This window comes from Botrytis porri, assembly GCF_014898465.1.
Source record: "Botrytis porri strain MUCL 3234 chromosome Unknown BPOR_022, whole genome shotgun sequence".
NCBI classification, from domain to species: domain Eukaryota; kingdom Fungi; phylum Ascomycota; class Leotiomycetes; order Helotiales; family Sclerotiniaceae; genus Botrytis; species Botrytis porri.
Window position 1 is genome coordinate 345,234 of NW_024066096.1, and position 26,068 is coordinate 371,301.

Genomic DNA, 26,068 nt, shown 5'->3' on the forward strand with positions numbered 1-26,068 from the left:
TATCACAACCGGTTGCACTTTGTCAGAGTAAAACGTGAAAGTGATATCAAATGTCGAAAACTTCTACGATAAACATCTTTGAATGAATTCCGATCCATATCCCTTTAAACAAAGTTGTTATTTAAATTTGAATTTGCGTATTCAAGAGTATCCTTCACATCGAACATATCGTATCCATACAGCGATTAAAATCTTCCTTCGGCAACTCAAAAGAAACTAGACACCTCCTATTTACATCCCCCCCTGGCCTTGGCGTAAAAACTAAGATCTGTGGTTTTCTGGGAATGTTGGAGGGGCGTGAGGAGCTAGTGTGATATGATGTGGTGATGTTGCGGTGGGGGACAGAGGAGAGAAGGAGGAGAGGAGAGAGACGAGGATGAAAGGGAGGGTTGAATTTGTTGTTTGTTTGTTTGTTTGTGACTTGAGGCAACGGTATGCATTTTTGGGGTGAGTTGGGAAGGGAAACTCAATGATTTCTTTATTTATATTTATTTTTGATGACCTAGAACTTGACAGCCTGTGACGAAGGTGAAGGGGAGAGGGAGTAGATACTGGAATCGATTATTCGACTACTTCTATCCCAAGATTTATCAATGTACCTTCATATTCCTTTCCAAAACAACATTAAAAAAATCACAGTAAAAACTCCATAGATTTCACAATTTCCCCACCCCAAAGGTCCCGTACATCCTTTCATTATCATGATATCGTCCCTCCCTTTTCTATCCCCATCCCTAACCCTCATCAACTTGATACCCGAAAATCGCTTCATGATTACTAGTACCAGGATTCTCAGGAATCATCGGCAACGGCCATCCAGGAGATTGTTCGGACCAGGAATTTGTCATTGTGGCCCATAGGTCGTGATATGTTGTGTTTGCTGCTCGTTGTCGGTCTATTTCCGCGTCTGATATTGGAATTCCGGTGGGAGTATGAGTATTAAGCGGCTGTAAACCCATCTCTCCATATCCATATGTCTTAACACTGGCACTAGTAGAAGTAGCACCCATCCCAATATCCTCCACCCCCGCATCCCACCCCCCCACCCCCTCCCCAAACCCATCATTCCAAGCCTCCATATCCCCAACATCAAAATCCATATTTGGATTCTCCAACAAAGGCGCCATCTCCGGATCAAACATCGGACATTTTCCCCTCGAAATCACTCCCACTTTCGGAACTATCGCTTCGACTCTCTCCTCCCACGTTTTCTTAAGTGTAGTTAACATCCCATGCATGACGAAATATCTATCATAGTGTTTTTTCTTTGCTTTACTGCTTCCCGATTTCCTCGTCCCAGTTTCAGAAGATTCTATATCTGCATCTGCTGCAGAGGGAATCTGAGAATTGGAAGAAAGACTACTAAGTCTAAAACATAATGCTTCGAGATACATACTCAACCCCACTTTCTCGCGCGTCGTCTCCGCAGACCAGTTTTCCACGTGTGCGAGCACGAATGTGAGGCGTACGAGCCCGACAAGGGAGTGTACGAGTTGGGACCAGTGGATTAGATTGAAATGGGCGTAGTCTGAGGTGGGGAGTGAGAGGAGATGTTGGAAGTAGGAGGAGCCGAGACGGAGACAGGTGTTGAGGTGTGAGGGGGAGGGAATGCTTTCTGTGGTGCCGGGGATGAAAGGGCGGTATGGACGACGGAGAAGACGGAGTGAGTGGGTGTATATTGAGAAGTGGGTGTGTTTGTGATAGAGGGCGAGGAGTGCTGGGGTTTATTAGCCTTGCCTTTTTTATGCAATCTCTGGGAGGTTTAGAGGAGCTCACGTGAAGAACTCATAGATTCTGGTACATTTCGTTTCCAGGTGTCTAGTTCAGAGGTGAATAATTGAACGTATAATTCGGTGCTGAAAACATCCATTTGCGGATAGTTCTTTGCGGTCCATGCATCATTGATACGATCTGCCACACGCTCAAGTATCACCATAGCTGTTGCTGGTGTGGTTGTATGTGATGGAACGAAGCAATTTGGATTGCTGGGAAGAAGATTCTCGTAGGACATCGTTTGTGGTTTATTGAATCCCTTGGAAAGACTTTTTACTGTAAGTCAGTATCTAGACAGAGGGTCATATCCAAAAGAGACGTCACGAACTGAGAACCCAAAACATAACATCCCATGTAAGCATTTCTAGCCTCCATCGTCCACGCACCATCGTTATCCACAAGACCATTCAGATCAAATTCTCGAAAAAGAGCACTCTGAGGCTCTGCTTGATCAAGTCCCAGGTCTAAAGACAAGGAATTGGCAAGATTCATGTACGTAAAACATGGATTGTATTGTGGTTTGGTATGCACGGGATACCAAGCTATGTATACCAGAAGACCGAGAAGATAGTCGAGGGACTTTTGCGACTCGACGATTAATTTGAGACTTAAAACACGACGGAACTCTTGGTCTAGTTGATGATGGAGGTATGGATGTGGAGTAGCGGCGGTGGTGAGGATGGCCAAAAGAAGAAAAGGAGATTGTTGGGACAGGGTTCGAATAGTGGGGTTTGCGGGGAGAGTGACGAAAGGGAAGAATGGAAGTTTGGGAATATAGGAGTTAAGGAGGTGCGTCGCTTGGGATAAGGTGAGTTTGCGACCGGAGATATATTTTAATGGTACGGGTAGTGCATCCTTCAATGGAGGAGGCGACTGTGACTTATCGTCTTTAAAGACGCGTTTGTGATGATTTTGTAGAATATCGGTGTCTTTTGCTGGATCGTGATATACGGTTGTGGGAAGATCTAGAGAAAACCCTCCATCTTTTGAGGGGTTATCCACGGAAAGCGAGGGGGCGGATGATACTGGGCTACCGGTATCATCTAACTTTGTACTACTCTCTGGACATACAATACGACGAGCACGCCTTGGTCTGGCTTTCTCTCGAACCACACATCGACGTTTGGCTTGGTCGCATCTATCTACAATTAGTAATGGCAACCTAGGAGGACAATGGATTAAACATCGGGATTACCTCTGACATATTGTACTGTCATCGGCAAAGACGCATCGATTTTTACTTGCTCTGCAAGCTTCGCAAGCACGTGCATTTCTCATTGCACAACTATTGATGAGTGCCAAGGTACATTTGATGCTTGACGTCTAATGTTTAATATTGATCTTCAAGCCCATTATCGCGATGCTGGATTGTTGCTCGTAGACGAGACAAATGATGATCGGTCAGATCACGGTGGGGAAACCCTGTGGCTTATAACCTCCGGATATACGGAAATATGAATAAAGATAAAAATAAAAATAACAATAAAAATAAAAATAGCAGGTAAATCGCATCGTCTCACATAAAAACGTAAATGCAGGAGTATGATGAGAGCATCGGGAAGCTTTCGAAGAAGTTGTACTCTCGTAGACATTGATAAGTTAATTTTGTTGGATGTCTTTAATCATTGAAAATGGAAATTGGGTAGGAAATTGGTTACGAAAATAGCTGTTGTGGCTTTTACACACATTCATGAACAAATCAATGATGAGACTATGCGTCGTCGAATAATATATCATGATAAGTACCCCCCTTTACTCCTTTACTCGTGGATGTTTTAAGGTTTAACAATCAAAAGAAACCGTTCCTTTCGTTGTCCCCCTTCCACCTCTAAGAGCATCGTTTCTTATGGCCGACATAAAACATACTATCATAGGCAACCAGAGCCATTAAAGTATTTGGGTGCCTGGAGAATGACTCGATTTGATGATGAGTCTTTCGGGTTTCTCAAATACCTTGCAACAATATGGCGAGTCAACAGCAGAAGTAGTCGGGTCACTATCACAACTTCATTGCCCACCTGCAGGTTGAGTCGTAGATACCTCAATGTCAGCCACAACTGCTCTATGGTCTGAAAGATATACTCCATCATCATAACGATTGCTCAGCACCGCGTAGGTTTTATAACTGACTGGTGTGTCCTTTGCAGAGAAGATAAAATCGATCCGAGTTGGTGTATTGTCCACATATCCAAATGATGTAAATGTCATTTCATTCCCGTGCCTTTTTTTCACAGGGACAAGATCTCGAACGTCTGCCACACCCGAAGTTGACGATGTCATTGCCTTATAGGCTCCATCGTCTGGAGGACTGTTGAAATCTCCAGCGAGTAGTAGTGCAGCGGGAGTATAAATACTTTTGTAATGAATGGCCTTCTCCAAAATAATTTCAGCACTCTTTTGTCGAGAGATAGGACCAGCGTTATCCAAGTGAGTACTCATGATAATAACAATCTCGTTTGTCCTGCGATGCATAAATATACCTATAGTAAGTATTCTGATAGAACCAGCATCCCATCCAAAGCTAGGCTTCTCTGGAGTTTCGCTGAGCCAGAATGTTTTGTAGAGAACAAGATGCCACACCGCTGGGCGATAAAAGATGGGAGAGTATTCTCCAGCTTCTTTGCCATCATCTCTCCCAACTCCAAGACGAGACCACTGACTTCCAGGACCTTCATTCAAGGCATCGTGAATGTCGATAAGTTGAGAGTGGAGAACCTCTTGTAGACAGATAAAGGTCTCAGGAATAGTGGAATTAAACACTAGTTCGGAGCACAATCGAGGACATCGAACCGACCACAGTTCCTCCCCTTTGAATGGAGATTCCGTGGCATAACGAATGTTGTGAGTAAGAACTCGAATGGGAATCGAGATCGACTTCTTATCATCGGGAGGAGTGGAGACGACAAACCTCTCTCCTCCGGAGTCAAATAAACTCTTCTCGCGGGTCATCTCGCTACAATGAAGTGGAGTGAGAGGTTAATGTATTTTAGGAATCAATGATTGAATCCACAATCGTTTGCTGTCAACGTCTGATCAAGGTCAACCTAGCGATGTGACGGTTGAGTAATCGTGTTTTTCGTCTAACCTAACAACCCACGATAAATGTATTTGTGTGTAGGAGTCCAGGGGTAATCCCCAAAGAATATGAGAAGAATTGAAGAATTGAAGCTACAAGAACCAGGTTATGTCATGATAGAACTGTTGATATAGGTTAGTTCTTAAAAAGACATCAGCATCAAATGACCGGATGGAATTTTGCACGTCGCCATGCGTAGAGGCATATGAGGAATTCAGTATAACTATAACTAGCTGTAGATAGCTGTAGGTAGGTACCAAGGCAGAGGAAGGTTACATATTTGTCAGACGGTACAGAAAGCATTTGAGTGATGGGTGATATCATCCGATCTTAATGACAATGAAGGGGGCTATTCTGGGGATACGTAATCACTTTATTATTTGTAGAAACGCGATATGCAACAATGTGTGGATGGGCAAATAAGAGAGCAGAAATCCAGCATTTACAACATCACATGACTAACATCAATCAAAGTTTAGTGCGGGAGGGGCACTGACACTGAACACTGACTGGTACATATCTGCACTCCCGAATCACAACTTTGCCAACCTTCCCAACCTCATCACCTCATCACCTCATCATCTCATCACCCAACCACTTCGTCGTAACGATACGAATGCGAATGCCCTCTCAAAATCTAATCATCACCGTGCAGATTTTATCGACACTTACGGCCACGGTGATCGACACTTGATCATTTACACCTGCATTAGAACGAGAATGCGGATAGTCCGGATACTTCTTTTTGGCCATTCAAAGTGCTCATTGAACCATGAATGTGCCTGTGGCTTCACAATCCGATTTTAGTCACCGGACAAAGTGACAACAGGCTTACAGTGCTGATTGACCAAACAATCACGAGCATCATCCAACGAGACGCCCTTTGCGCGAAGCTAAATCATTATGGAGTCACACTTGAATGGTTTTCTTTCCGTCTTTGCATTCTTAATTACCCTTTTAATGCTATTTCCAAGGTTTTAATGCGCTTCACACATTTTTAATACTGCCTATCTGATATTGGAGGAGAATTTGGTGGTGTGGGTGTGATGTCTCACTAAAAGATGATTCACATATTCCCACATGCCCTTATCTAACAAGGCGCAATACGAAAAAGAATGACTAGTTCCTCTTGAGATTTTGCATGACTGACTATAAAGTGAACATGTCCTTCCGAATACGTCCTTGATTTCTGTACCCATTCCTGCCCTTTATAATCGCAGGAATCGCCACATTCGAATACTTTTCGAATTCAAATCACCAAGTTCCCCGCATTCGCCACAAGTACATAGACCGGCCTTGAGCCGGATCTATTGAGGGCGTTAATCTCCTACACATCACTCAAACTACACACAATGCCTTTCAATGAGCTCCAGCGCCGGGACTCCTGGCCTCCAACCATTATTCATCTCCGCGAAAACAACGCAGACATTGATGCGATTGATGAAGACCCATTCTCCTATTTCCTCACATCGCCAGACGAGATCACGGATGACGATATCGATGACCTCTCTGCCGGTATCATGTCTGATAACGAAGGCAAATCTGAAGTCCGGGAGATTTCTCCGTCCTCCTTACAGCGGGCGCCATTAGATGATGAGGAGGATGTTTTATTTGGATTTCCCATGCCTCTTAGCTTGAAGGACTTTACAGAAGTGCATGGGAATGGAAGGGAATCACGGGCTTCACACCGAATGGATCAACAGCTCAAAGGACTCGGAATCTCGATGTCCGATTTTACGACCAGCCGAGGTCGAGCGAAGGCACGGCCAACGCCTCCACAAGGCCGTGGTCGAGGCCAAACACGAAGCTTACCTTTGCGGAGACCTCACTCATGGCGCGAACCTAGTCCTGACCTGAGGTCTATCAAGGAGGAGAGTGAAGACGAAGAGGAAGCGAGGGAAGGCGGAAAGATGCCCTCGGTGGTTCTCAGCCAGGCTGTGGAGAGTTCAAAGCCGAAGAAGAAGGTTCACTGGGCACTTTGAATTGCGTTGTGTTTTGTCGTGGCGTGAAACAAATTGCATCTCATACTTTGCATTGCTTGGAGTCTGGATACAGGTATACCGCAAGGTTGGATTTTATTGAGCATATACCCGTCTGCATCTTTGTCTTTGGACTTTTTTTCTTTTATAGCATAGCATAGCATCGCATTGTCTTTAGCATAGTTTTGCACGGGTAATGTCAGGAATTGCATTATATCCATACCTAAGAATCTCTTCAGTGCTCATGTTTTGGTGCTTCCAACTATTGCATCTACTCACTAGAGATTAGACATCATGAATCAACATTAACACCTTGCTCACTACTCATCATCATTATCCTCAGGATTGAAAATTTGTTAATATACTCATACGAATGGAAAGCCACCATTACTACCCAATCATTCCTTTGGTAGATCGTAACTACATGATTGGTTTATCCTCCTCGTCCGCCTTGTCGTCCGCAGTCATCATGCACGCCCTCGTGCCTGGGTGCTCTTGCGCCCTCGTTGTTCCGTGTGCCCTCTGAGTTACCACCATCATAATACCATTTATTGTCCAGTTTAATCCATCTTTATGTGTACAATATTTGACTCATTCCCCGACCCATTGATTTAATTTCATTTATCGTACTGAAACTCAATAATTACAACCTTCACAATGACTTTACCTTCGGCGGAGCAGACATTCCCGACAGCCTTATCACGGATTGCGGGGTCTTGGTCGTCCCACCCTGAATCCTTGGGTGTATCGCACGTATCTTCAAACGTTATGGATGATTTGATGCAGGATGCACCTAATATCCCATTTTTGAATGATCCGATCGAGTCAAGCACATGGTTTACTCCTTATTTCGTACATGGTCTTCATGCTACTCAACTTGAACCGGGTCAAGACTCATATCAAGCAATTACCCCTACTCAACCGCCTCTCAACCAGTTATCGAGCTTTAATAAGAAAGCGAAGTCTAGATCCAATGCCTGCACACCCACCACAGATACCCACTTATCAGGTGCTATAGATCGAGTTAAAGAATCTGCTCGCATAGGCAAAACCAAAAAGTTTTCAGGGGGCGCTAGTGCCTCTGTTATCAGGAAAAGAGCCAGAGAACGGAAAGTTCATCTGTTTCAAGCATTTCCTCCGCTTGAGAAGGCAAAGGAAGCTTTACAACCTTATTCTAAATCGTCCAGATACTTCAGACAAAACTCCGAGTTCTTGTTTCTCCAGTTGGAGAAGCTCATAGATGAGGCCATTTGTTCAGATAATGCATCAGATTCTTCCTCAATGTCAGAATCATCAAATTTGGAATTGGATTCAGCATATGGATCACTTTCTGACATGCCACAACCGGACGTCTCGAGCTCTCTGTTTGATGAGCGGAATGTTCACCTTGGAAGGCAGGACACTGCACCATCCGGTATTCGGAACCCAGAACTTCATCCGGACGAAGAAACACCTAGACCAGCTCAGCCTTCATCGCCTACTTATTCCTGTACATACGGACGTGGAAGCGAGCGATGTCCATATGTTACAAGCAGAAAGTCAGATTGGATTCGACACGAAGAATCCGAGAAACATTGGCTATAGAAGCGTTATATGTGTATGCTCTGCGCCGAACCACAATCAGACGAAGATTTAAATCCTTGCTGCACTTACTGCTCTTTAGCACTCTCGACAATTGAGGAAGTGCACAGTCATAGATTGAATTGTATCGGAAGCAAGAAGAAAGGGCAAGACGTTCACAGGAGCAAAGACGGACCACTTCCAAGCTCATCTAGTCGACGTTCATCATCTTCCTGGCCTTGACACAACCTCTGCAGCCTGGACATATAATCAAACAACAAAATGGCCAAGTTACTGTGGCTTCTGTACATACTACTTCAAAGATTGGGAAGAGAGAAAGCATCATGTTGCCGAGCATTTCAAAAAAGGTGCCGAAATCTCAGATTGGAATCTCTTATTGCACAATCCCCGACGAAAAACCATGGATGAGCCCGGCTTATCTCCCAGAGACGGCGATGATGATGATGATGACGATGATGATGACGATAACTTGCACCAAAATGGCAGAGGAAGGTATCCTACATATGAAGCTACGCAAAGCACTTACTCCACGACTAGCAGTGACAGCAGTGGCTCTTTTGACCTATCAAATAATGGCTACTTGGACTGGAATAATAATGAAGGGGGATGGGGTCAGTATAATATTGATTCTGAGGAACGTTGCTCGAACTCACTTACGAGCCACATCAACCGCGCTCGGAAAAATCAACACGGGATGAAACGAAACAATCCTGGTCATGACGCCGATGACAACGAATTCATCAGCGACTCATATTCTATTAGTGAAAAGGCTTTAAGCCCCGAGCCAACAAACACTCTGTCGACAGCCTTTCAAGGCGTGGAGACGTATAAAACGAGTAAGTGGATTATTCTCAGCGCTCATCATTGTCAATTATCGCTTAACGATGAGTCAGGTACCACCCACATAGTTGGAATCGCCACTATACTTAAGTATCATCTCACGGAATCTACTACGGCCCCTGAGACAATCAATGACGCGTACGTGCGAAGAGAGGATGGGTCGTATCACAGAATAAGTCTGGCAATCATGGGAATCGAGAGGGAACCTTCGCAAGTCACACTTAATTCACAGAGGTATGTTACTATGTATTCTGGGGCATCTTTAATTAATACTAATGCAGAAATAGAAGTCTTCGAGAGTATTTTCATTCTTCTACGCATCCAAGCCGTTCAAGAGAGCGTTGGCAATCTTCCAAATTGCTTCGACAATGGCGAAAAGTGCACGCCAAAAAAGACAGAAAGCATTGCTTTGAATCTCCATGGAAACATTGTACTGAATTTGATGAGCCTTGCATCAGAGAAGATAGTTTAAGAAACCATCAGGCTCTCGATCGAATGCACCACTTTAGAGACCATCTGAAATCTCAACACCGAAGAGCAGCTGACTCTTTAAACCGTCTGCTATCTAAAATAACATTTAACCATCAGTCCAAGCTCTGTCCCCATGTCCCTGCCAAGGAATGGAAGATTCGCAGAGTATTCAAGACGTCCTACTCTGTTCCATTGCATCAACGCCCCGAGGAGTATGAAGATGAAAGTCTTCTCACATCTTTGACACGATCTCCTGGGGAGACAGTGGCAACTACATTTTTGATCTGTCGAATCGTTTTTTGAACAACAAACAAACTTTTGGACCAGGACAACTATTGCAAGAGGATTTCTCGGAATATACGCGTCACCGAATATATAGGGCAATGGGGCATTCCTATAAAAGAAAGCCAGATTGCCCTAGCCACCAAGAGTTTGAAGATCAACGATTATTGTGGCTAATTTTCGAATTCTGGGAGTGTAGAAGGTTGTCTGAAGAACAACTGACTTGGATGATCGAACCGAATTTCAAGCCTTTTGGGATTACATCAAATCGATCCAGAATTCAAAATGCGAAATCAGGATTTCCACAGTCGTTTGCGCTCGAAAGGTATCTTTCTGATTATGATCTATCCGAACATCTGGCGTACCTAGCTTCCCGACACGCTGGTGGCGATGCAAAAAGTGCCTCGAATGCAGCGATTGGATGTCTCCGTTTTACATCTAGTGAGGCAGCTCTCTCTCTGCACTTCCAGCAAGCAGCGTATTCTTTTGGCTTAGGTACATACAGGATTGAACCTAGGACATACAACTCACGGTTGCCGAGAAGTAGTCGACGTCCAAGATGTGAATACGCATTTACTTTTGGAAGGTGTAAGAGCTTTTGAGCCTTGCCGTACCACTATTGTTGATAATATTAAGACTTCTGTACTAGAAGAGAGCGATGGGAATGGGGAGCATCTTGGTAGCCAGCTTTTCTAATTTTTGGTTTCGGATGTTGTTTGAAAGATATTATAAGCATAAGCGTTGGGTTTCATTGGGGGTCAACGGATATTTTTCTTGATGGTGGAATTTAGGATCGCCATTATGCAAGAGATTCAGGGAGTTTGATAGATTTACTAGAAACTAGAGCGAGATCTTAGCATGGTGTTTGCGGAGTTAGGTGTGTTGCAGAGGGTTTATCTGTTGCTAGCCAAAACAACATTTCAAAATATCTAGATATGAGTACAAATCTAGTTTTTGTTTGTCTAACTCATCTTGAAAAGAGTCTTCACTTTGAGTATGATTGTGTGTATGTTGAGCTGGCATGAGCAAGCAATTCTGATTTGTTTGTCTACCTGCTTGTATATAATGGGCTCATATTCTCGGTAATTGCCAATACTTAAAAGACCAAAGGAATAAAGGGGCACAGAAAATTCGGCGTCTCTAGATATATTTCATTTTTTCGAAGATAGTCACTTGTATATGATTCACTGACTGAAAATCCAAGAATTATGACACTACCTACTTGAGATTAAATTATATAATGAATTTACAAATCAACATTGTCATACAGTGTCTTTAAAAAAAAAACACAGCCACTTCTCATCACTCATTAAAATTGAAGTTCCTTTATTCATCTGATATAGAACTTATAAAACCTGAGAGTCAGTTAGTTTCGTTTCTCTGGAAGTTTTGATACCTGGGTATTCAAGTTTGTTATTCAATGTTCTGGGTGATTGACTTGCTCATTTGCTGATTCGTTTAGGGACACCAGAATGCTAAATTAGCTATGGATACCTAGTCTGTTACAGTATTATGGGTAATTCTGAAACTTATTGAAAGGGAGTAATTACCTAAAGGGTTATTGGTCCTTAATTAATCTTGGTATGATGATGAGGTCCGAACTCCAGTGAAATTCAAGAATTCTATTTCATGGCTGTTGTAATGAATGATAGGGTTATTAGTTCCTAATCCTTATATAATTAGGTCCAAACTCTACCTAGTCACATTAAATAATTCTATTCCTTGCTATTCTAATGAATGATAGGTTTGGAATGAATGTTTCATTGTGTGATGTGATATGTTAGGCTAAGTCAAGCTAGTGTATATAGAAGTTCGGGTAATGTTTCTGGTTCGGATTCCGGATTCGCTTAGATTGGCATAGTGAACTTGATACAGTGGACTGGGGCAACTTACAACTTACAACTTGTATCTTACTACTTACTACGACTTACCAATTGGGACTTACCACTTGTATCTTACGACTTGCAGCTTGCTACTTCCTCTCAACTTCGAAAACACTCACAACCTACAACTTTCTCACTACTTCGAAACTCCTTACAACGCATTCCAAACATCCAGCTCGTCATAACAGAACCTTCAGACTTTTTACATTTTACATAATGGACAGCAATCCAGAAGCACATCACCTTGATTCCATCTCACAAGGAATCAATCTGCTCACAATCGATACTTCGGATGAAAGAAACACCCCAGAACCTGAACAACAGAACACCGAAGAGTATGCCACCAAGATAGCCTTGGAAACATCTCTACCAGATACAGAGACTGTTTCCACAACTTTAATTTCTGGATCTCAACAAAGTACCGTATCCCTTTGATCGTTAACTATTTGTTTACGTTTGGCTAACAAAAGATTGTGTCGTAGTTGGAACAAAAAGCGTTATACCTGAGATAATGTTTCAAATCATCGACTATCTCGATTTCGAAGATGATCTCCCAACCATCATCTGTGTCGCTCTAGCAGCGAAAGTTTGTTACGACTATGTAGTAATCCACAGAAGATTAGAGCATCTAAAACAAGGAGGAGACGAGTCAGAAGAAGGCTGCTATTTCAGAGGTCGTACCTCGATATGGAACCTTGATCTGGATCAGAGATTAGAGCTCGCTCCTCTTGAAAAACTGGGTTGGAAGCAATTACAGAACTGCGTCTCCGAAAACTATCACAGCCCTGTGTTTAACTTCGCGTGATTCAGAATACATGGAGACACCAAACGTTCTGTTTCTCTCCCGTGCAGCATATGGCGATTCATGGGAACAAGAATTTGTCTTGCCACAACGACACATGGACTATTATAACATGACAATGCCGTTCAGGTATAATTTTGTTCCTTACACTCCATACTTTCCACCTCCACTGCGCAATAAAGTCGACTGGTACGAAGACATGGCAAACTTCATCATTCATGATTACATCATGGGTGAATGGAATGAAGAAAGCCACAACGACATTGGCGGTTGGTTCGACCCTGGAAAGATAGTGCATACTTCACCGTATCACCCCCTGGGCTTGTGCGAAGCGCGGCGACAATTCTGGTTAGAGTACATGCACAGCAGTTTGCGAGATTAGGTGTACCACAGAAGACCATCAGAGTTTCAAGGCAAGGGGGATGGCAGTGACTTCCTTGTGGCAATTGAGGGCCGCCAAGTAACAACTGCTTATGACCGTCGGGAGAAACCCCTTGAATGGACTTACAATGGTCGGGATAGTTTCCATCGCGCAATATGTCATCGAGAGGGCGCGACAACGCAAGAGATGTTGAAGGCCATCGAGAGAGATATCAATGAGTCCTGGGGCATCTCATTTTGGGAAACTCATAGCAGTGACTAACTCGAGCACACTTTGGCTTGTCTAGCTCGGGAATTATCACGAGTAGTTGGAAGGGGTCTTCCAGTATTTCGTCAGCGTTTAGTATAGTTCTCAAGAATGCAACTTTTTCGTATTAAGAAGTTCCTCCATCATTGTGAGATCTAATAACCGAGTGACTTGTTCTCCACATATTTGTGTCCTAGCAACCAGATAACCTCTTCAACTTTTCTCAAATCACCTGAAAATTTTGAAATACAAAGTTAGAATTCTACATCACTTTATTCAGCCAAGCTCCTCCAGAAATGAATCATTCCACCATGGACATCTGCGATCAGACGGTCATCGCGACATCTGAACAAGACGCGGTAGCCGCCCATAACGTTGGAGATATGAACCACCACAGTGAAACAACCATGTCAGTAGACGCTGGCAAGAATCTTGTGATAACTACTGATATGGATCTGGCCCCTTCTTCTGAATACGGTAAGACAGACTCCCATCTCCGTCCGTCTACTCTCAAGTGACTAATAATATACAATCTTCTTACAGACAAAAAGCGAATTATGCCACCTGAGATGGTTGAGAAAATCCTCGATATCCTCTACAAGGAATACGATATGCCAACAATCTGGTGTATTGGTCTGTCGGCCCGAATCTACTATAAATATGTTGCCAAATTTCGCTATCGATATGGAATTCGTCTTACCAGAGAGGAAAAGCTAGAGCTAGCTCCACTTATCAAGAACTGGATGGGCGATCAATACCGAATGATGCGCTCAAAAACTATTGACACAATCGACTCGGCCCTCTTATTACAAAACAACACCATGTTTCTATCCCGAAAGATCTACGGTGACACAGACGCAAAGGAACGAGCTTTGTGCCAGAGGTTCAAAGATTATGATACTCTCATAGCTCCGTTGAGGTGGTTACCCTCCAGATCTGCATTCTACAATGATCTCCACGTTCCGAATCCAACTAGAAAGGGAATGGCCTGGTATGAGGAGATGGCTAAGTACTTGTTGCTTTACATTATTCAGAATTGGGAGAAAGGAGGCGGAAACCAAATCAGTTCCTGGTTTGAGAGTCGAGAATTGCCAGAGTATCCTGCTCGTCACCATTTCTGGCAGGAATACTTGCACAGTAGTTTGAGAGCATGGGTTCATTTTGAAGGAGAAGAGTTTGGTGGTAAACCTTTGCGAAAAAAGTTTGTATGTACTGAGCCCGGTCAATACGATCTGCCATATTCGAGGAAGCCAAATTGGACTTATAATGGTTGTGATAATTTACATAGGGGTTGTTATATTCAAGAGGGCGAGAGCAAGGAGGAGATTATTCAGATGATACCGGGTCACAATATCCTCAAATGGTTGTTGCATTATGATGGCCAGGGTTGGATTTACAGGGCTATCTGTTTTCCGAAAGGGACTTCGATGAAAGAAGTGTTGAAAAACTTTGAGAGAGATATTGAGGAGTCTTGGGGTCCGTTGGATTAGAGATATGAAGTTTGGAGGAAGAAGAGTACGGCTTATTATTCCACCATTCTCTTAAGAGTCTTACATACAGGCAGTTTGGAAGTAAGGTGCTATCAGGAGTCGACTCAGCTCATGTATCATCAGCAACTTGACAAAGTGCAATTCAATCTAATACAGTCTCATAATCTTTTCCTGATGCTTCAATGCTAAAAGACGCCTTTAGCATGGCCAGTTATATGAGGTCTATCTGGAAGTAAAACAGCACACTGCAGATGCCTGCTTACAATGCTGATAGCAGAAGCACGTTCGACTAGTTTGGTCCAAGAGCTTGTATGTGATTGTACTTCTTTATTATTCCGAGCCTATTTTGTCTATATTATCAGTCATAGCACATAGTTTATAAACTTAGCAATGTACGTAGCTGAACAATAACATCATTTTATTGTGAGAAAGTAATAATTACAGTTGATCTCCCTGCTAGCCTGTCCTGTTGGAGCTTTTGATATGTAACATAATCGATGGAATGGAAGACCCTACCTTATTCCCTGAATTAGTTCCGATGGCGTGTAGAAACATGAAGGTAGCACAGCAAGTTATTGAAGGTTGAAGAAGAAACACTTCAAGAATTGAATGTAACTAGCCAGCTCATTGATCAGAATTCAAGAACTGATCCATGAAATCAAACCAAAAAACAAAGAATTTTCAGCTCCTCCTTCGAATATGATGCTTATCACTACACAATATGCAGTTTTGGCATCCATGATCCCCATGTACGCCTCATGGCCAGTAACCCTCATTACATGCAGTGACTTCTAGTTTCATAGCCTTCTAAGCATATGATCTGATTGTCTCACTTGTTCCTTAAGCTTCTTCAACTCTGCTGAATCTTTTTTGTCCCTCCTGCGTACCCATTTCCACAATACACTATCAAGATGCGAAAGATAAAACCCATTCGAAATGTATTCCGGGTGCCGGCCAATAATTGCGACACTGTTTTGTTGATATTTCTCACAGCTGACGATTATATTGAGTAATTCTCGGGCCGCTGTGGGATACCATTGCATCCCCATTCCGTAGGGACTTGACAATGTCTTAAGTATCGGAGAATGAAAAGACGCGTTTGATGGCCAATTTTTAAATGGGAACTATTTCCAATGTCGAAGTCTCTCTGCGAGTTTCTTTTCACTGGGTTGGATGGAACCGTCTTCAGATAAATCTCCGTAAACCTTGCGGCGTAAGAAGATGATCTGGCAGCCAATCGTCTCATTGAGAAAGAGTTCCGAGACCTGGCGATAGTCAGGTCCAATCCATGTCTCCAGTGACTTTGCGAGTCGTCTCATGCCGTATCTATCGAGGAAAGGTTGTTCCAAGGAAGTTGGGAAACATGATGAGGTAGCTGATCTCTGTTGCATCGGATAGTGTGTTTTGAGGAAGTCCCAGTATAGACGTGCGGTAAGACCGAGGCAGAGTATTGTAGGTCGATTCAATTTCTCACCTTCGGCTTCTAACAGAACTTCGATGATCCGGAGAATGATCTCAGGTAGTAGGAGCTGTTTGCTGTAGGGTGTAGCTGCTGCCGTTGTTGTAGTCAAATTTTCGCCTGTGTCTGGATAATCGATCATTGGAGCATGGATGCCGATCTTGATGGAACTTTGTGGCATGGCCATTGCTAAGGACGAGCGCGTTCTCTTTCTTGTATTGAGAGACCCAATGTAAGTGGTCGCGTTATTGCTTGTGCAGGTTAAGAAGAAAGAGAGATCGAAAGGCTGGTTTCTAGTTTTGCTGAGGAAACGGTACAATTAAGCATTTATGAAGATTTGGATGAATTTCAAATCAAACCAAGTAATGAAGAAAGCTGTACAGATTAATGAGTAGTATAGTTATTGCGCAGTCCAAGATGAACGTTCTTGAAGATGAACAGGAATGGTGTCGGGTTCGGCTAAATTCAAAAGCCAGCCGAGCTGTATCAAAGAACTGGAGAACTACCTAGGTAAACGGTGAAGATTGATACATATACCGAGAGAAAATTTATGGCAGAAGGAACTTGTTAGTTCTATTCAAGAGAATTTTGTAGCGTCTAATAAACACAAAATATAGGAAATTAGACTGTATTTTTTCATTATGATCAATTCCAATTGACGTATAAAAAGATTGATTTGCTTTGAGTAACTATCTACACAGTCACCAATAAATGCATGATTTAGCTAAGCTTACTTTATGTCAGAGTAAACCATCTTAAAAGACTCATGGGCAACTAAATTTTGGTTTTCAACGTCAAGCTCAACAGTTCACATCAACAGCTATGGGATTTCTTGAAAAACACTAAGGAAATCCAAATGGAGATTCATTGAGATAGTTAACAGCCATAGAAGATGTAAAATTGTACTCAAACAGCAATATGTCTATCAATTACTGCTCTACCGATCTGCCTTGCTCTTAAATTTCTCTTTTTCACCATTATTACTCGTTTAGTCTGATATCTGAATCCATTGAAACTGTAAGCTACTTTGTTTGAGTGCAACACTAATTAGATATCCATTAGCTATGATAATATAGAACTAAGAATACAATTTTAGGAAGCAAGACAACAACTCACTTCTTTTGGCAACGGCAACTTCACGATCAGTCATCCTTGGTCTTATCCTTGGTCTTGACAGCAGCAGAGCTTGTTGATGCAGTTGTATTTGGGGAAGTTTCCATTGTGAACTCCATCACAATTCTGGGACTCTCCTCGGTCTCAGCCTCTTTGTTTGTACCGGTAGCTGTAAGCTTCGAAGACATTGAAGGAGTAGCTGAAATGGTAGCTGACAAACAATTAGTAAATCAACTCAAGCAGAGACTAAATTATTAAGGATCGTACCATGTGGATAAACAAAGGATGGGGTTCCAATTGGATCACGTCCAGGAAACCTGGACATTGCTCTTTCATATTGTCTTCTCAAGCGTATTTCTTCCTGTTTATACTTGTTCACATGATCGATCCTTCGTTGAATAAACTCTTTCAGAACTGCATCGGCGTCGCTCTCTTTGCTGCTGGAATCGCTATCTTTCTTTATTCTCATGGGGTCCTTCTGTTGAGATACACTCTGAAGTGATGATAAGGAATCTTTTAACTTGTTAATACTAAGGTAGAAATTAAGAACTGGTAAAGAAACCTACCACATTTTAGGATGACTATCAAAGATCTCGGAGCGAGAACACTTCGGCTAAGACACTCATCATATTTCAACTTCCTGCGTTTGTTTATATTTTGCCTTGAGGGATCTTCTTCGAACTCCTCACTTTTGCGTTCGTTGGTGGAGGAAGTATCTGTATTCAGGGAAACTTCTTGTTGACATTGCTTGTATGGTGTACGTGGTGGATGTGAATCAAATGTCACCCTTTGTGCTGATACTTCGTTTCCCATTGTGTTTGAGGAATAGATGCTGTGAGAATGTGAAGCTTGTTTGAAAAAAAAATTGTGGACTGTTTTAGGAAGCTCTCGAAAGTTTGGTATTGCTATTGAAGAATTAAAGTTTGTGCGGGAGAAATTAGATTTTGGCTAACTAGATTTTGGCTAACCGATTTGGAGCTCGGGAAATACAACCACAAATTTCCGGGTTTTTGGAAGAACTTATATTCACTACCCGTCGGCTTTTTAAGTAGCCGACTAGTTCCTATATTGGGTAGATACAGGAAGAGAAGAATGGTGCAGAAATTCTATTTTACCAGCTTATTGAGAAGTATTACTACTACAGCACCCAGCATGTGCCTCTAAAATCAGGAGTTGAAAATTCATTGAGCAAATGTCAATGCCAGGATTGTTAAAACAGACTTATTACAAACAATCCCTCTGTTGGTTTTAGACATTGTTTGGAGATAAGACTAGATTGGTTCCACGCCTGCTTTTTATATATATAGCCAGATGCCTATTATCAATCCGAAAGGTATACAGGTCGTTTGTCTAATGTTCTTGCCTATTTGAGAAACATGTTAGCTCACTCATTGAATCTTCGGATAGATAAAGGTATGCAAGCAACTCGCCTCCCTTAAAACTAACATTCCTTCCTAAGGTTTTTTCTTGGTCTAATGTCATGAAAGATGGGTTGTATGAACGCAGCCAGACGACGTGCCAAGAAGGCTAAACCCGCCCAAGAGCTCGAAGGAGGCAACAAGGCTATCGAAAACACTTGTCTTCAGAGCAGTGTCTTTCTGTTGTTCAGGAGACTCAGCACTCCCGAAGGCGAAGAGAATCATTTCCAAATCGTTGATCCCAAAGACTTTATGGATGAATCAGGTAAGTCATAGTGACTTGTTCAACCCACACTAACTCAATCATCTGTGATGTAGTCGCTAATTTCAAACTACTACAGATACCAATGTCTCCCTTTTGACTTCTATAATTACGGAACCCGTTTTCCCTAGGTAACTTTTTCTGCAGATTTTTGGCATCCTTCTGAAAGGTGTACCAAGAGGTAACTTCGCAGAATCAGAGGCAAGCATTGTACAGAATGTTGTAGCTACAGTTTGTCTGGGCCTTACAAATTCTGAGAATTGGGCTCTTTTGCATCGTGCCACCAAGACTCCTCGGAGCTGGCCTACATGGTTTACCCTTCGGGGAATCAGCAAACATACCAAAACTCGGCGTCGTGCATTAGAAGAAGGCCTCATATCTCAACTTCAATCCTAGATACTGCCCAAATATCAGTGGCGCGAATCGAAAACCTCGGACGTGGTAGCGTTCTGGATTTTGAAGTTCCGCGCCACACTCATGGCAACACGCTGTTCTTGTCTCGTGAAGTCTATGGATATGGTCTTGATTGGGACGAGGAAGGGATAAGGTTAGTTAAACGATATACGGACCGAAAGATAATTCTACATAGAGCTCACTGTTACCAATGCGAGAAAAGACGGACGAACCAATTTGACTTAGTCTTTGGTGTGTCATATAGATCAAGGTCGGCATCATATTCCCTTATACTACATGGTCTTCTAAGCTTCCACGTGAACTCAGACTACCCAAGCCTTTCGGTATGGGTCAAGAGTGGTGTGAGGCTGTAGCTATATATTATTACAATAACGTCGTTGTCTGCTGGAAAGGATGGGACAGAGAAGGAACGCAGAGAGCTTGGTATTATTTCCAGAAAACCGATTTTCATACATAGGTAATGAGAAAGGATAACGAAGATAGTCTCATACCTGAGGTATTGAAAGTAAAAATGTTTCAGGAGAGTAGAGTCTACGTAAAATCCACCACGTAGCCTTGTCAGCAAGTAGAGGAAAAGTAAGGCGAAGGAAAAACATCATGCAAATCTAAATACTTTTGATCTGAGGATGATATAAGATCTTTGTACTCCGAAGAAGGATCACTTTGGATGTAAATTCTAGAAAAGTGATTTTAGAGATGATTGTGGAGGTTGTGGTAGGAAGTTGTGTTTAGTTGTTCATAGCATCCATTGTCCCTCAGCAATTATTTGTCATTAGAGAACAATGAAAAACATATTACAAACTGACAATCATCTTATGATTGTTCTGTGTGTTCTTATTATGCAGCAAATGCTGTATATTGATCGAATTGATCAATTCATGCATATCTGGAAAAGATTACTATTCGCATTCAGAAAGAAGGGTGCATGTTTTCCTGCTTTAATGATTATCTGTCTGATTTTTTGGCCTATCTTTATCCTTAACCAACAATTGCTTACTGTGTCTCAATGATTTGATGAAGTTTCTACCGAAAACTGCAATATCACAGCAATAATTGATTGCATAGTCCTTGATTTTTTGGGAAAATCGTGTAAAACTAAACGTCAAACAAACTGGAGTTTACCCCCTAGTGTGTCACATAAGTATTGATGAGTAGATCTTTCACATCTTATGCTTATAAAGGTAGTTGTCATTCTATCCATCTGTCATAGCTATTTCTTGTTCTCGTCTAGCAATTATGGTGTCAAACACAGTCATCCCCCATCATTTTGCAAAGCCTTTTAATTTCTATATTTCATCACCACATGATCACTGATAACATGTACTATTTATAGTCTCCTATCCAGAAAGACACTTGACAGAGAATCACAAACTTATGCTTGAAGATATGATACATTTTAAAATATATACAGATATTACTCAATGCTTAACCTAGTATGTACATAAGATGCTGTTTTGTATACTTTCACCATTTTCTAGTAAACTAATTTAAATAAATATTCTCTTTACTTTAATCACCATTGAAGAGCCTATACCCCATTCTTCGATTATGTCATAACCATCAGAAATCTCATTTTGGACCTTGGCCCTCGGCCCTCCGGTTCGCTTGTGACTATAAGCCTCTTACAGCAGAGGCTGGTAAATTAGGTTGAGCTATTTTCCTGAAACATTACTTTCTTAGACATATAGTCTTCCAACTAATTTATTGACACACACAAAACTTCTGAAAACTTCTCAAAACTTCTCAAAACTTCTCTTGACTACTGTTTGCTTTCTGTTTACCTCAGTCATAGCAGACTTCTAACCACCATAATTTGACAATGACGAGCAATAATACATCAAGCTCACATCCTCTACAAGACGCAGAGTTACCAACAGGCTCGGCGCCATCTAATAATATGATGAGCCAAGCGCTTTCCTCGGGGTGGGTGCTGAGGTCCGACACCAAACCCAACAATAAGAGAGCTTTGGACCTACAGGTAGCCTCAGCAAAACAACAGAAGCGGCGATGCAACATACCTGTTCTAGAAGGAGAGGCTGGAGAGGACGGAGTTGTCGTTGGCGGAATTCTGAAAGTGAAGGCAAAACACAGAGACCTAGCACAAGGTAAGCCACCAAGCTCATGGCGTGTGCGCTTGAAGGGAACTGAAACTGATTCTCGGTTAAGCTTTTCTCATAAGAGATGATGGCACAGACTTGGTGATTCCGCACGAGGTATTTCTCCGCGTTCTCGATGTTCTTTACAAAAAGGATGACATCGCGACGTTGATTTGCCTGGGGCTTGCGAGGAAAGTATTTTGGTGCTATAAAAAGCGACAGCATCATCGCAATTACTCAAAGCTTTCACCATTGACTAAGATAACGTTGGCACCACGTTTGCATGAGTGGATGGGCTTGAGTTATCGAATCGCCTCAAAGAGAACGTTGTCACTTGCAGCCCGCAATCAATGCAACGTGATGTATCTATCACGGCAGGTTTACGGCAAGAGAGGTAGCGACGAGGAGACTGCCATGACTGGCAGATACCACACTCGTATTAATCTACAGATTCCACAACCAGGGGTTCGAGGATGGCCTCTTTACAGAACGCTTGTCTCACCATTCGGCGAAGGTGTCGAGTGGTACGAAAGAGCACTCAATGATATCTTGCAGCGAGCAAAGCTCTGGAGGCAAGGATCAGGAGTTCGTTGGGACGAAGCTTTGGATCATTTCTGGAGCAGTTACTTCTCTGACCCTTTTAAAGAGTGGGTAGGAGACTACACGGAGGAAGGGGAGCACACCGATGGTGGTCAATATGAGCTTTTCGCTGCGAAACAAAAGTTCGAAGCATGGGAAGAGCAGTTCCTGGAAGGATATCGGCTATGGGAGGAGGAAGACGATTAATACTAGCTGGTTACATTTCGGGCTGGGGAAATGTCAATATGGCACATATACTGGGTTTTGTTTTCATAGTGATAATAGTTGGAAAATTGTTTACGAAGCTATCGGTGGGCGGCAAAATTCAATCATCTTTTGAAAATCATCTCAGTGGTACTTTTATAGTTCTAGAGAAATGAAATAACATTGAAACTTCATCTATTGCTTATTCATGCCTCAAGCTGACTTGTCTAATGGCTTCCATCATGGACTCATAGAACCTGGGTGATATCCTGCACCATCGTTTCATTAACAGCACCAGCGATATTCGTATCTTCCAAATCGCGATTATTTGCCTCAAAATGTTTCACCTTCTTGTCAAACTTGAGTAAAGTCTTCTTGACCTCTTGCCTTCCTTTCATTCCCTCGTCGTCCATCCAATCTTCATGAAACTGATTAAAACTATTCCCACTGACCCAGTCCCACAGACAGGTATCTTGAAAAGTATGCCACGACTCACAAATGGCTTTGAATCCAGGACCGTCACCATTTAATGTTGAATATTCCCATTCCTCAACCAGAAATAAGTATTCAGAGGCACTAGCGTCGTACCAAGAATGACCCATTTCATACGGGCTTGGTAAACCAATCGTGTTATCTATCATCGCATGTAAGCCGCGGCTGGACTTTAGCTGCAGACCATCTAGATTTGTAGCATCGAGGATGGAGAGACAGGCAACGTATCTTTTCTCCAATCTTTTTTCTTCTCTCGTATACCCCTCCCCGTATTGATTCTTTGAAAGAAACATGGGGACCAAGCCTGAACCACCTTTACCATCCTTCCCCGACATTATTCGATATCTTTCCGGAACCCAATTCTGTAGCGAAGGTGCTAGAAGTACTTGGTCTTCTTTGGGTAGGTATCCCTCGTAGATTGTATCACTGCCCTGGGGACACCATCGGGCTTTGAAAAAGGCCCAGTGAAGTTTACAGGTGAGTCCGAAGCATATTGAAGAGATGAGCTTTCCATCTTCCTGTTCACAAACGGTATCGACGATTTGACGAATTACCAAACCTGGAAGATCGGCGAAACACTTTGCTGATTTGGTTCTGATAGTTTCTCTAGACAAACGATGATTTGTAACTTTCTCTAAGATGGGTTTATTCATAGACTCAACCTGGAGCACTCCGTCGATTTTATTATTCACTTCGTTGGGCGAGTCGACCGCCGCTGTCTTTTGGTGCTTCGATCCTGATCCATCTAACAAAAGAGAAGATAGATTGGTGGAATGTTTTGGCTGCCCCTTATTTTCCTGATTTTTTGCACTACTTGGCATGGTGTCCAACTTCCGTTTGCACCGTAGAGCCATGCTGGCATGTGCTGGTGATGTGTTTTTTGAGGGAGTCGAATGTGACTGTGCGGGAAAAATTGCAGGCTCTCCTGTTTCCTCTTCATCTTCGGTTCCACTGTCTTCCACATCTTCTGGTATCTTCGGCATGCCGTTTCTTCCGCGCTTGACTCCCAGATTGATGATCTCTTTATTGTGTGAGAGGCCCTTCGTTTTGAGTTCTGGTGTTGACGATGAGGTAATGCTCGTGTTTCCTTGTTGAATCTTCGGCATAAGGTTTTGTCCACTAATGTATCCTTCACCTCTTTGAGTCATATTGCTATGACATTTCTTGAAATGAGGTGCTTGTTTTGAATTCTTTGAAGTTAAAATAGTGTCTTCTTCTAGCTGTTGAAGTGCCAATGCAAGCTCTCTGCCATACTTGGGTCCAGGGACCGTGCCCTTAGCGATCGGAAGGTTGAGTGAATTTCCTGTGTATTCTGAAAGCGCAGAACGAATAACCTTTTCCTCCTCGCTATCGTCGCCCTCTTCACTGTATCGATCTTCTTCGTTTCTGGTAGCAGTGTTACTGCCCTTGTGTCTTTCAGGCATATCTTCATTGGGCGGCAGACACTTAATTTTTGCTGTATATTTCTTAACTGGAACATAGCGGTCTTCTTTTTCTTCATCATCTGTAGTTTCGCTACTATGCTGATGCGGATGTGCCTGACTCCAACCGTTTGCAACAACTGAAATACTTCGGGTCTTTCTTACATCGCTCGAAATTGACCTGGTGATCTTTTTACCTTCTTCAGCACCATCCTCACTCCTATTCTCATTCTCACTTTCGTGATTCTCGCTCTCTAGTTCCTCGATTTCTGTATCCTCGCTTTCTGAAACTAAGTTTATGACCACAGGAGCTTCTCTTCGAGGCTTCCTTGTTTGATTGACTGTCGATGGCAAACTTCCATTATTTTCTCGACGAATTCGGCTGAGTACGACCCTTCTTTCGAGTTTTCTTCTTGGAGCTAGTCTTGTTTTGGTCTTGCGTCCGTGAGCCTCCTTGGCTTTGGCGAGTAGACCTTTTCTTTTTCTAAGAGAGCAATTCCGAGATGGAACCAATCTGGCCTCAGAGTGGAGTAGGTATAGAGTATGGGAAAGGCGGCTTGAGAGCTGATCAAGTTTTTGCGATGGTCTTGGGGGTATATTTTTTCTGACTTGTTTTGGCATATTGAGGAGAGAAACAAAACTCTGGTTTAGTTGAGGTAAGTGTGGTGAGAATATAAGCGGGCTCGTTTTTTTGATTGAAAACTTTAATCGTGTAATTTTGCGTGATCTTGATTGATTGAAAATGAGACGGAATGAATTTTGGACTTCTTCAGATCTGAAGTTCTACGAGTATTTGACTTTTTATCTTGGGGCGGCTAGAGCCTCTATAAGCCCTTGATTATTCACATACGGCTCTGGCACAATTCATCCATCGACGTAAGTGTTCTCGGCGTCGTACTCTCTGCCGCACTCGCATAAGTAGGGCTGAGAACTCAGCACTATTTTGCGGCCGTTCTACGCTGCTACGTTTCAGCCGCAGTATCAGTAGTCTTACAAGTGTCTGATTGTTACGCCGCACTCTCATTGAGAAGCCACAAAATCACTGCCTTGATTGCTTGTTCACAGTCATTCGTTGAGATTCCTGTCTTTTCTTGTAGCGTTCCATGAGATTCGAGAAGACGACAATGACTTTCTGGTGTGTGGGGCGAATGACTGCATGACTTGAGCGCATTGAAAGTTGACACTTTACATAATTGAATGGTGTTAATTTGGTAGTAGGAATTGGAATCTTGCAAAAAGGGATATTCGCGTGAAATCATACGATGACCAAATTTCATTCACAGATATCTTGAAAAGTGACACCATACATATCAGTGGTAAATAGATATTAAAATTCACATTACATCAACTATTCGTGAAGAACTTCGCAAAGACTTGTAGCCTATGTTTATTTAGAGGTGATAGAATTGGTGCCTTGAGCGCTCAGCTCAGGCTTAACTAGTAATTATTCTCCCGTGCATAATAACTTGAAAGAAAAAATCTTTCACGGAGAGTTGATAACTTTTGCTCAAACACCCAAAAACTATCTGCCGAGCGATCCCGCACGACTACCTCTAATTACCTCACTACGACACATCTCAGCTAGCTCTGAGCCCATTCGACCTAGAAGTGCGTCCCAGCGCCATGTCTCATTTGTCTATTGGAGCTTCACCTGCCTTTCCAAACGAATGTTTGCTCACAAGTTTGATTTCTTAAGCTTCTCCGTCGACTTTAAACGCCGACCACGTCGAGTATTTTGAATAAAACTCGTACCTCTACGCTGTCTTCTGCTGCGCTTCAATCTGACAGAGCTCTTTTCAACGAAT

At 42.6% G+C, this 26,068-nt stretch overlaps 13 protein-coding genes across 13 annotated transcripts; 8 read left to right on the plus strand and 5 right to left on the minus strand.

Annotated features, from left to right (window-relative positions):
* Positions 1 to 734: 734 nt before the first annotated feature.
* Positions 735 to 3,051, minus strand: EAF01_011558 (uncharacterized protein; the record flags this gene model as incomplete). The annotated part of the gene is made up of 4 exons (XM_038919816.1): positions 735 to 1,717; positions 1,777 to 2,042; positions 2,102 to 2,911; positions 2,969 to 3,051. The coding sequence occupies 4 exons, from the start codon at positions 3,049 to 3,051 to the stop codon at positions 735 to 737; spliced, it is 2,142 nt and encodes a 713-aa protein (XP_038764749.1).
* A 729-nt stretch (positions 3,052 to 3,780) lies between these two features.
* On the minus strand, positions 3,781 to 4,722 carry EAF01_011559 (uncharacterized protein; the record flags this gene model as incomplete). Its single annotated transcript, XM_038919817.1, has 1 exon — positions 3,781 to 4,722. The coding sequence occupies one exon, from the start codon at positions 4,720 to 4,722 to the stop codon at positions 3,781 to 3,783; it is 942 nt and encodes a 313-aa protein (XP_038764750.1).
* A 1,479-nt stretch (positions 4,723 to 6,201) lies between these two features.
* On the plus strand, positions 6,202 to 6,831 carry EAF01_011560 (uncharacterized protein; the record flags this gene model as incomplete). Its single annotated transcript, XM_038919818.1, has 1 exon — positions 6,202 to 6,831. The coding sequence occupies one exon, from the start codon at positions 6,202 to 6,204 to the stop codon at positions 6,829 to 6,831; it is 630 nt and encodes a 209-aa protein (XP_038764751.1).
* A 654-nt stretch (positions 6,832 to 7,485) lies between these two features.
* EAF01_011561 (uncharacterized protein) lies at positions 7,486 to 8,412 on the plus strand (the record flags this gene model as incomplete). The annotated part of the gene is made up of 1 exon (XM_038919819.1): positions 7,486 to 8,412. One exon carries the CDS (start codon positions 7,486 to 7,488, stop codon positions 8,410 to 8,412), a length of 927 nt encoding a protein of 308 aa, XP_038764752.1.
* A 397-nt stretch (positions 8,413 to 8,809) lies between these two features.
* On the plus strand, positions 8,810 to 10,023 carry EAF01_011562 (uncharacterized protein; the record flags this gene model as incomplete). The annotated part of the gene is made up of 3 exons (XM_038919820.1): positions 8,810 to 9,245; positions 9,303 to 9,483; positions 9,537 to 10,023. The coding sequence occupies 3 exons, from the start codon at positions 8,810 to 8,812 to the stop codon at positions 10,021 to 10,023; spliced, it is 1,104 nt and encodes a 367-aa protein (XP_038764753.1).
* Positions 10,024 to 10,103: 80 nt separating this feature from the next.
* On the plus strand, positions 10,104 to 10,698 carry EAF01_011563 (uncharacterized protein; the record flags this gene model as incomplete). The annotated part of the gene is given in 2 exon segments (XM_038919821.1): positions 10,104 to 10,497; positions 10,508 to 10,698. 2 exon segments carry the CDS (start codon positions 10,104 to 10,106, stop codon positions 10,696 to 10,698), a joined length of 585 nt encoding a protein of 194 aa, XP_038764754.1.
* A 1,403-nt stretch (positions 10,699 to 12,101) lies between these two features.
* On the plus strand, positions 12,102 to 12,690 carry EAF01_011564 (uncharacterized protein; the record flags this gene model as incomplete). Its single annotated transcript, XM_038919822.1, has 2 exons — positions 12,102 to 12,303; positions 12,368 to 12,690. 2 exons carry the CDS (start codon positions 12,102 to 12,104, stop codon positions 12,688 to 12,690), a joined length of 525 nt encoding a protein of 174 aa, XP_038764755.1.
* A 936-nt stretch (positions 12,691 to 13,626) lies between these two features.
* On the plus strand, positions 13,627 to 14,805 carry EAF01_011565 (uncharacterized protein; the record flags this gene model as incomplete). The annotated part of the gene is made up of 2 exons (XM_038919823.1): positions 13,627 to 13,792; positions 13,859 to 14,805. The coding sequence occupies 2 exons, from the start codon at positions 13,627 to 13,629 to the stop codon at positions 14,803 to 14,805; spliced, it is 1,113 nt and encodes a 370-aa protein (XP_038764756.1).
* A 797-nt stretch (positions 14,806 to 15,602) lies between these two features.
* On the minus strand, positions 15,603 to 16,451 carry EAF01_011566 (uncharacterized protein; the record flags this gene model as incomplete). The annotated part of the gene is made up of 2 exons (XM_038919824.1): positions 15,603 to 15,864; positions 15,931 to 16,451. 2 exons carry the CDS (start codon positions 16,449 to 16,451, stop codon positions 15,603 to 15,605), a joined length of 783 nt encoding a protein of 260 aa, XP_038764757.1.
* A 955-nt stretch (positions 16,452 to 17,406) lies between these two features.
* EAF01_011567 (uncharacterized protein) lies at positions 17,407 to 18,190 on the minus strand (the record flags this gene model as incomplete). The annotated part of the gene is made up of 3 exons (XM_038919825.1): positions 17,407 to 17,588; positions 17,645 to 17,890; positions 17,944 to 18,190. 3 exons carry the CDS (start codon positions 18,188 to 18,190, stop codon positions 17,407 to 17,409), a joined length of 675 nt encoding a protein of 224 aa, XP_038764758.1.
* Positions 18,191 to 18,864: 674 nt separating this feature from the next.
* On the plus strand, positions 18,865 to 19,453 carry EAF01_011568 (uncharacterized protein; the record flags this gene model as incomplete). The annotated part of the gene is made up of 2 exons (XM_038919826.1): positions 18,865 to 19,060; positions 19,227 to 19,453. The coding sequence occupies 2 exons, from the start codon at positions 18,865 to 18,867 to the stop codon at positions 19,451 to 19,453; spliced, it is 423 nt and encodes a 140-aa protein (XP_038764759.1).
* A 1,837-nt stretch (positions 19,454 to 21,290) lies between these two features.
* On the plus strand, positions 21,291 to 22,353 carry EAF01_011569 (uncharacterized protein; the record flags this gene model as incomplete). Its single annotated transcript, XM_038919827.1, has 2 exons — positions 21,291 to 21,576; positions 21,638 to 22,353. The coding sequence occupies 2 exons, from the start codon at positions 21,291 to 21,293 to the stop codon at positions 22,351 to 22,353; spliced, it is 1,002 nt and encodes a 333-aa protein (XP_038764760.1).
* Positions 22,354 to 22,598: 245 nt separating this feature from the next.
* Positions 22,599 to 24,884, minus strand: EAF01_011570 (uncharacterized protein; the record flags this gene model as incomplete). Its single annotated transcript, XM_038919828.1, has 1 exon — positions 22,599 to 24,884. One exon carries the CDS (start codon positions 24,882 to 24,884, stop codon positions 22,599 to 22,601), a length of 2,286 nt encoding a protein of 761 aa, XP_038764761.1.
* Positions 24,885 to 26,068: the final 1,184 nt, after the last annotated feature.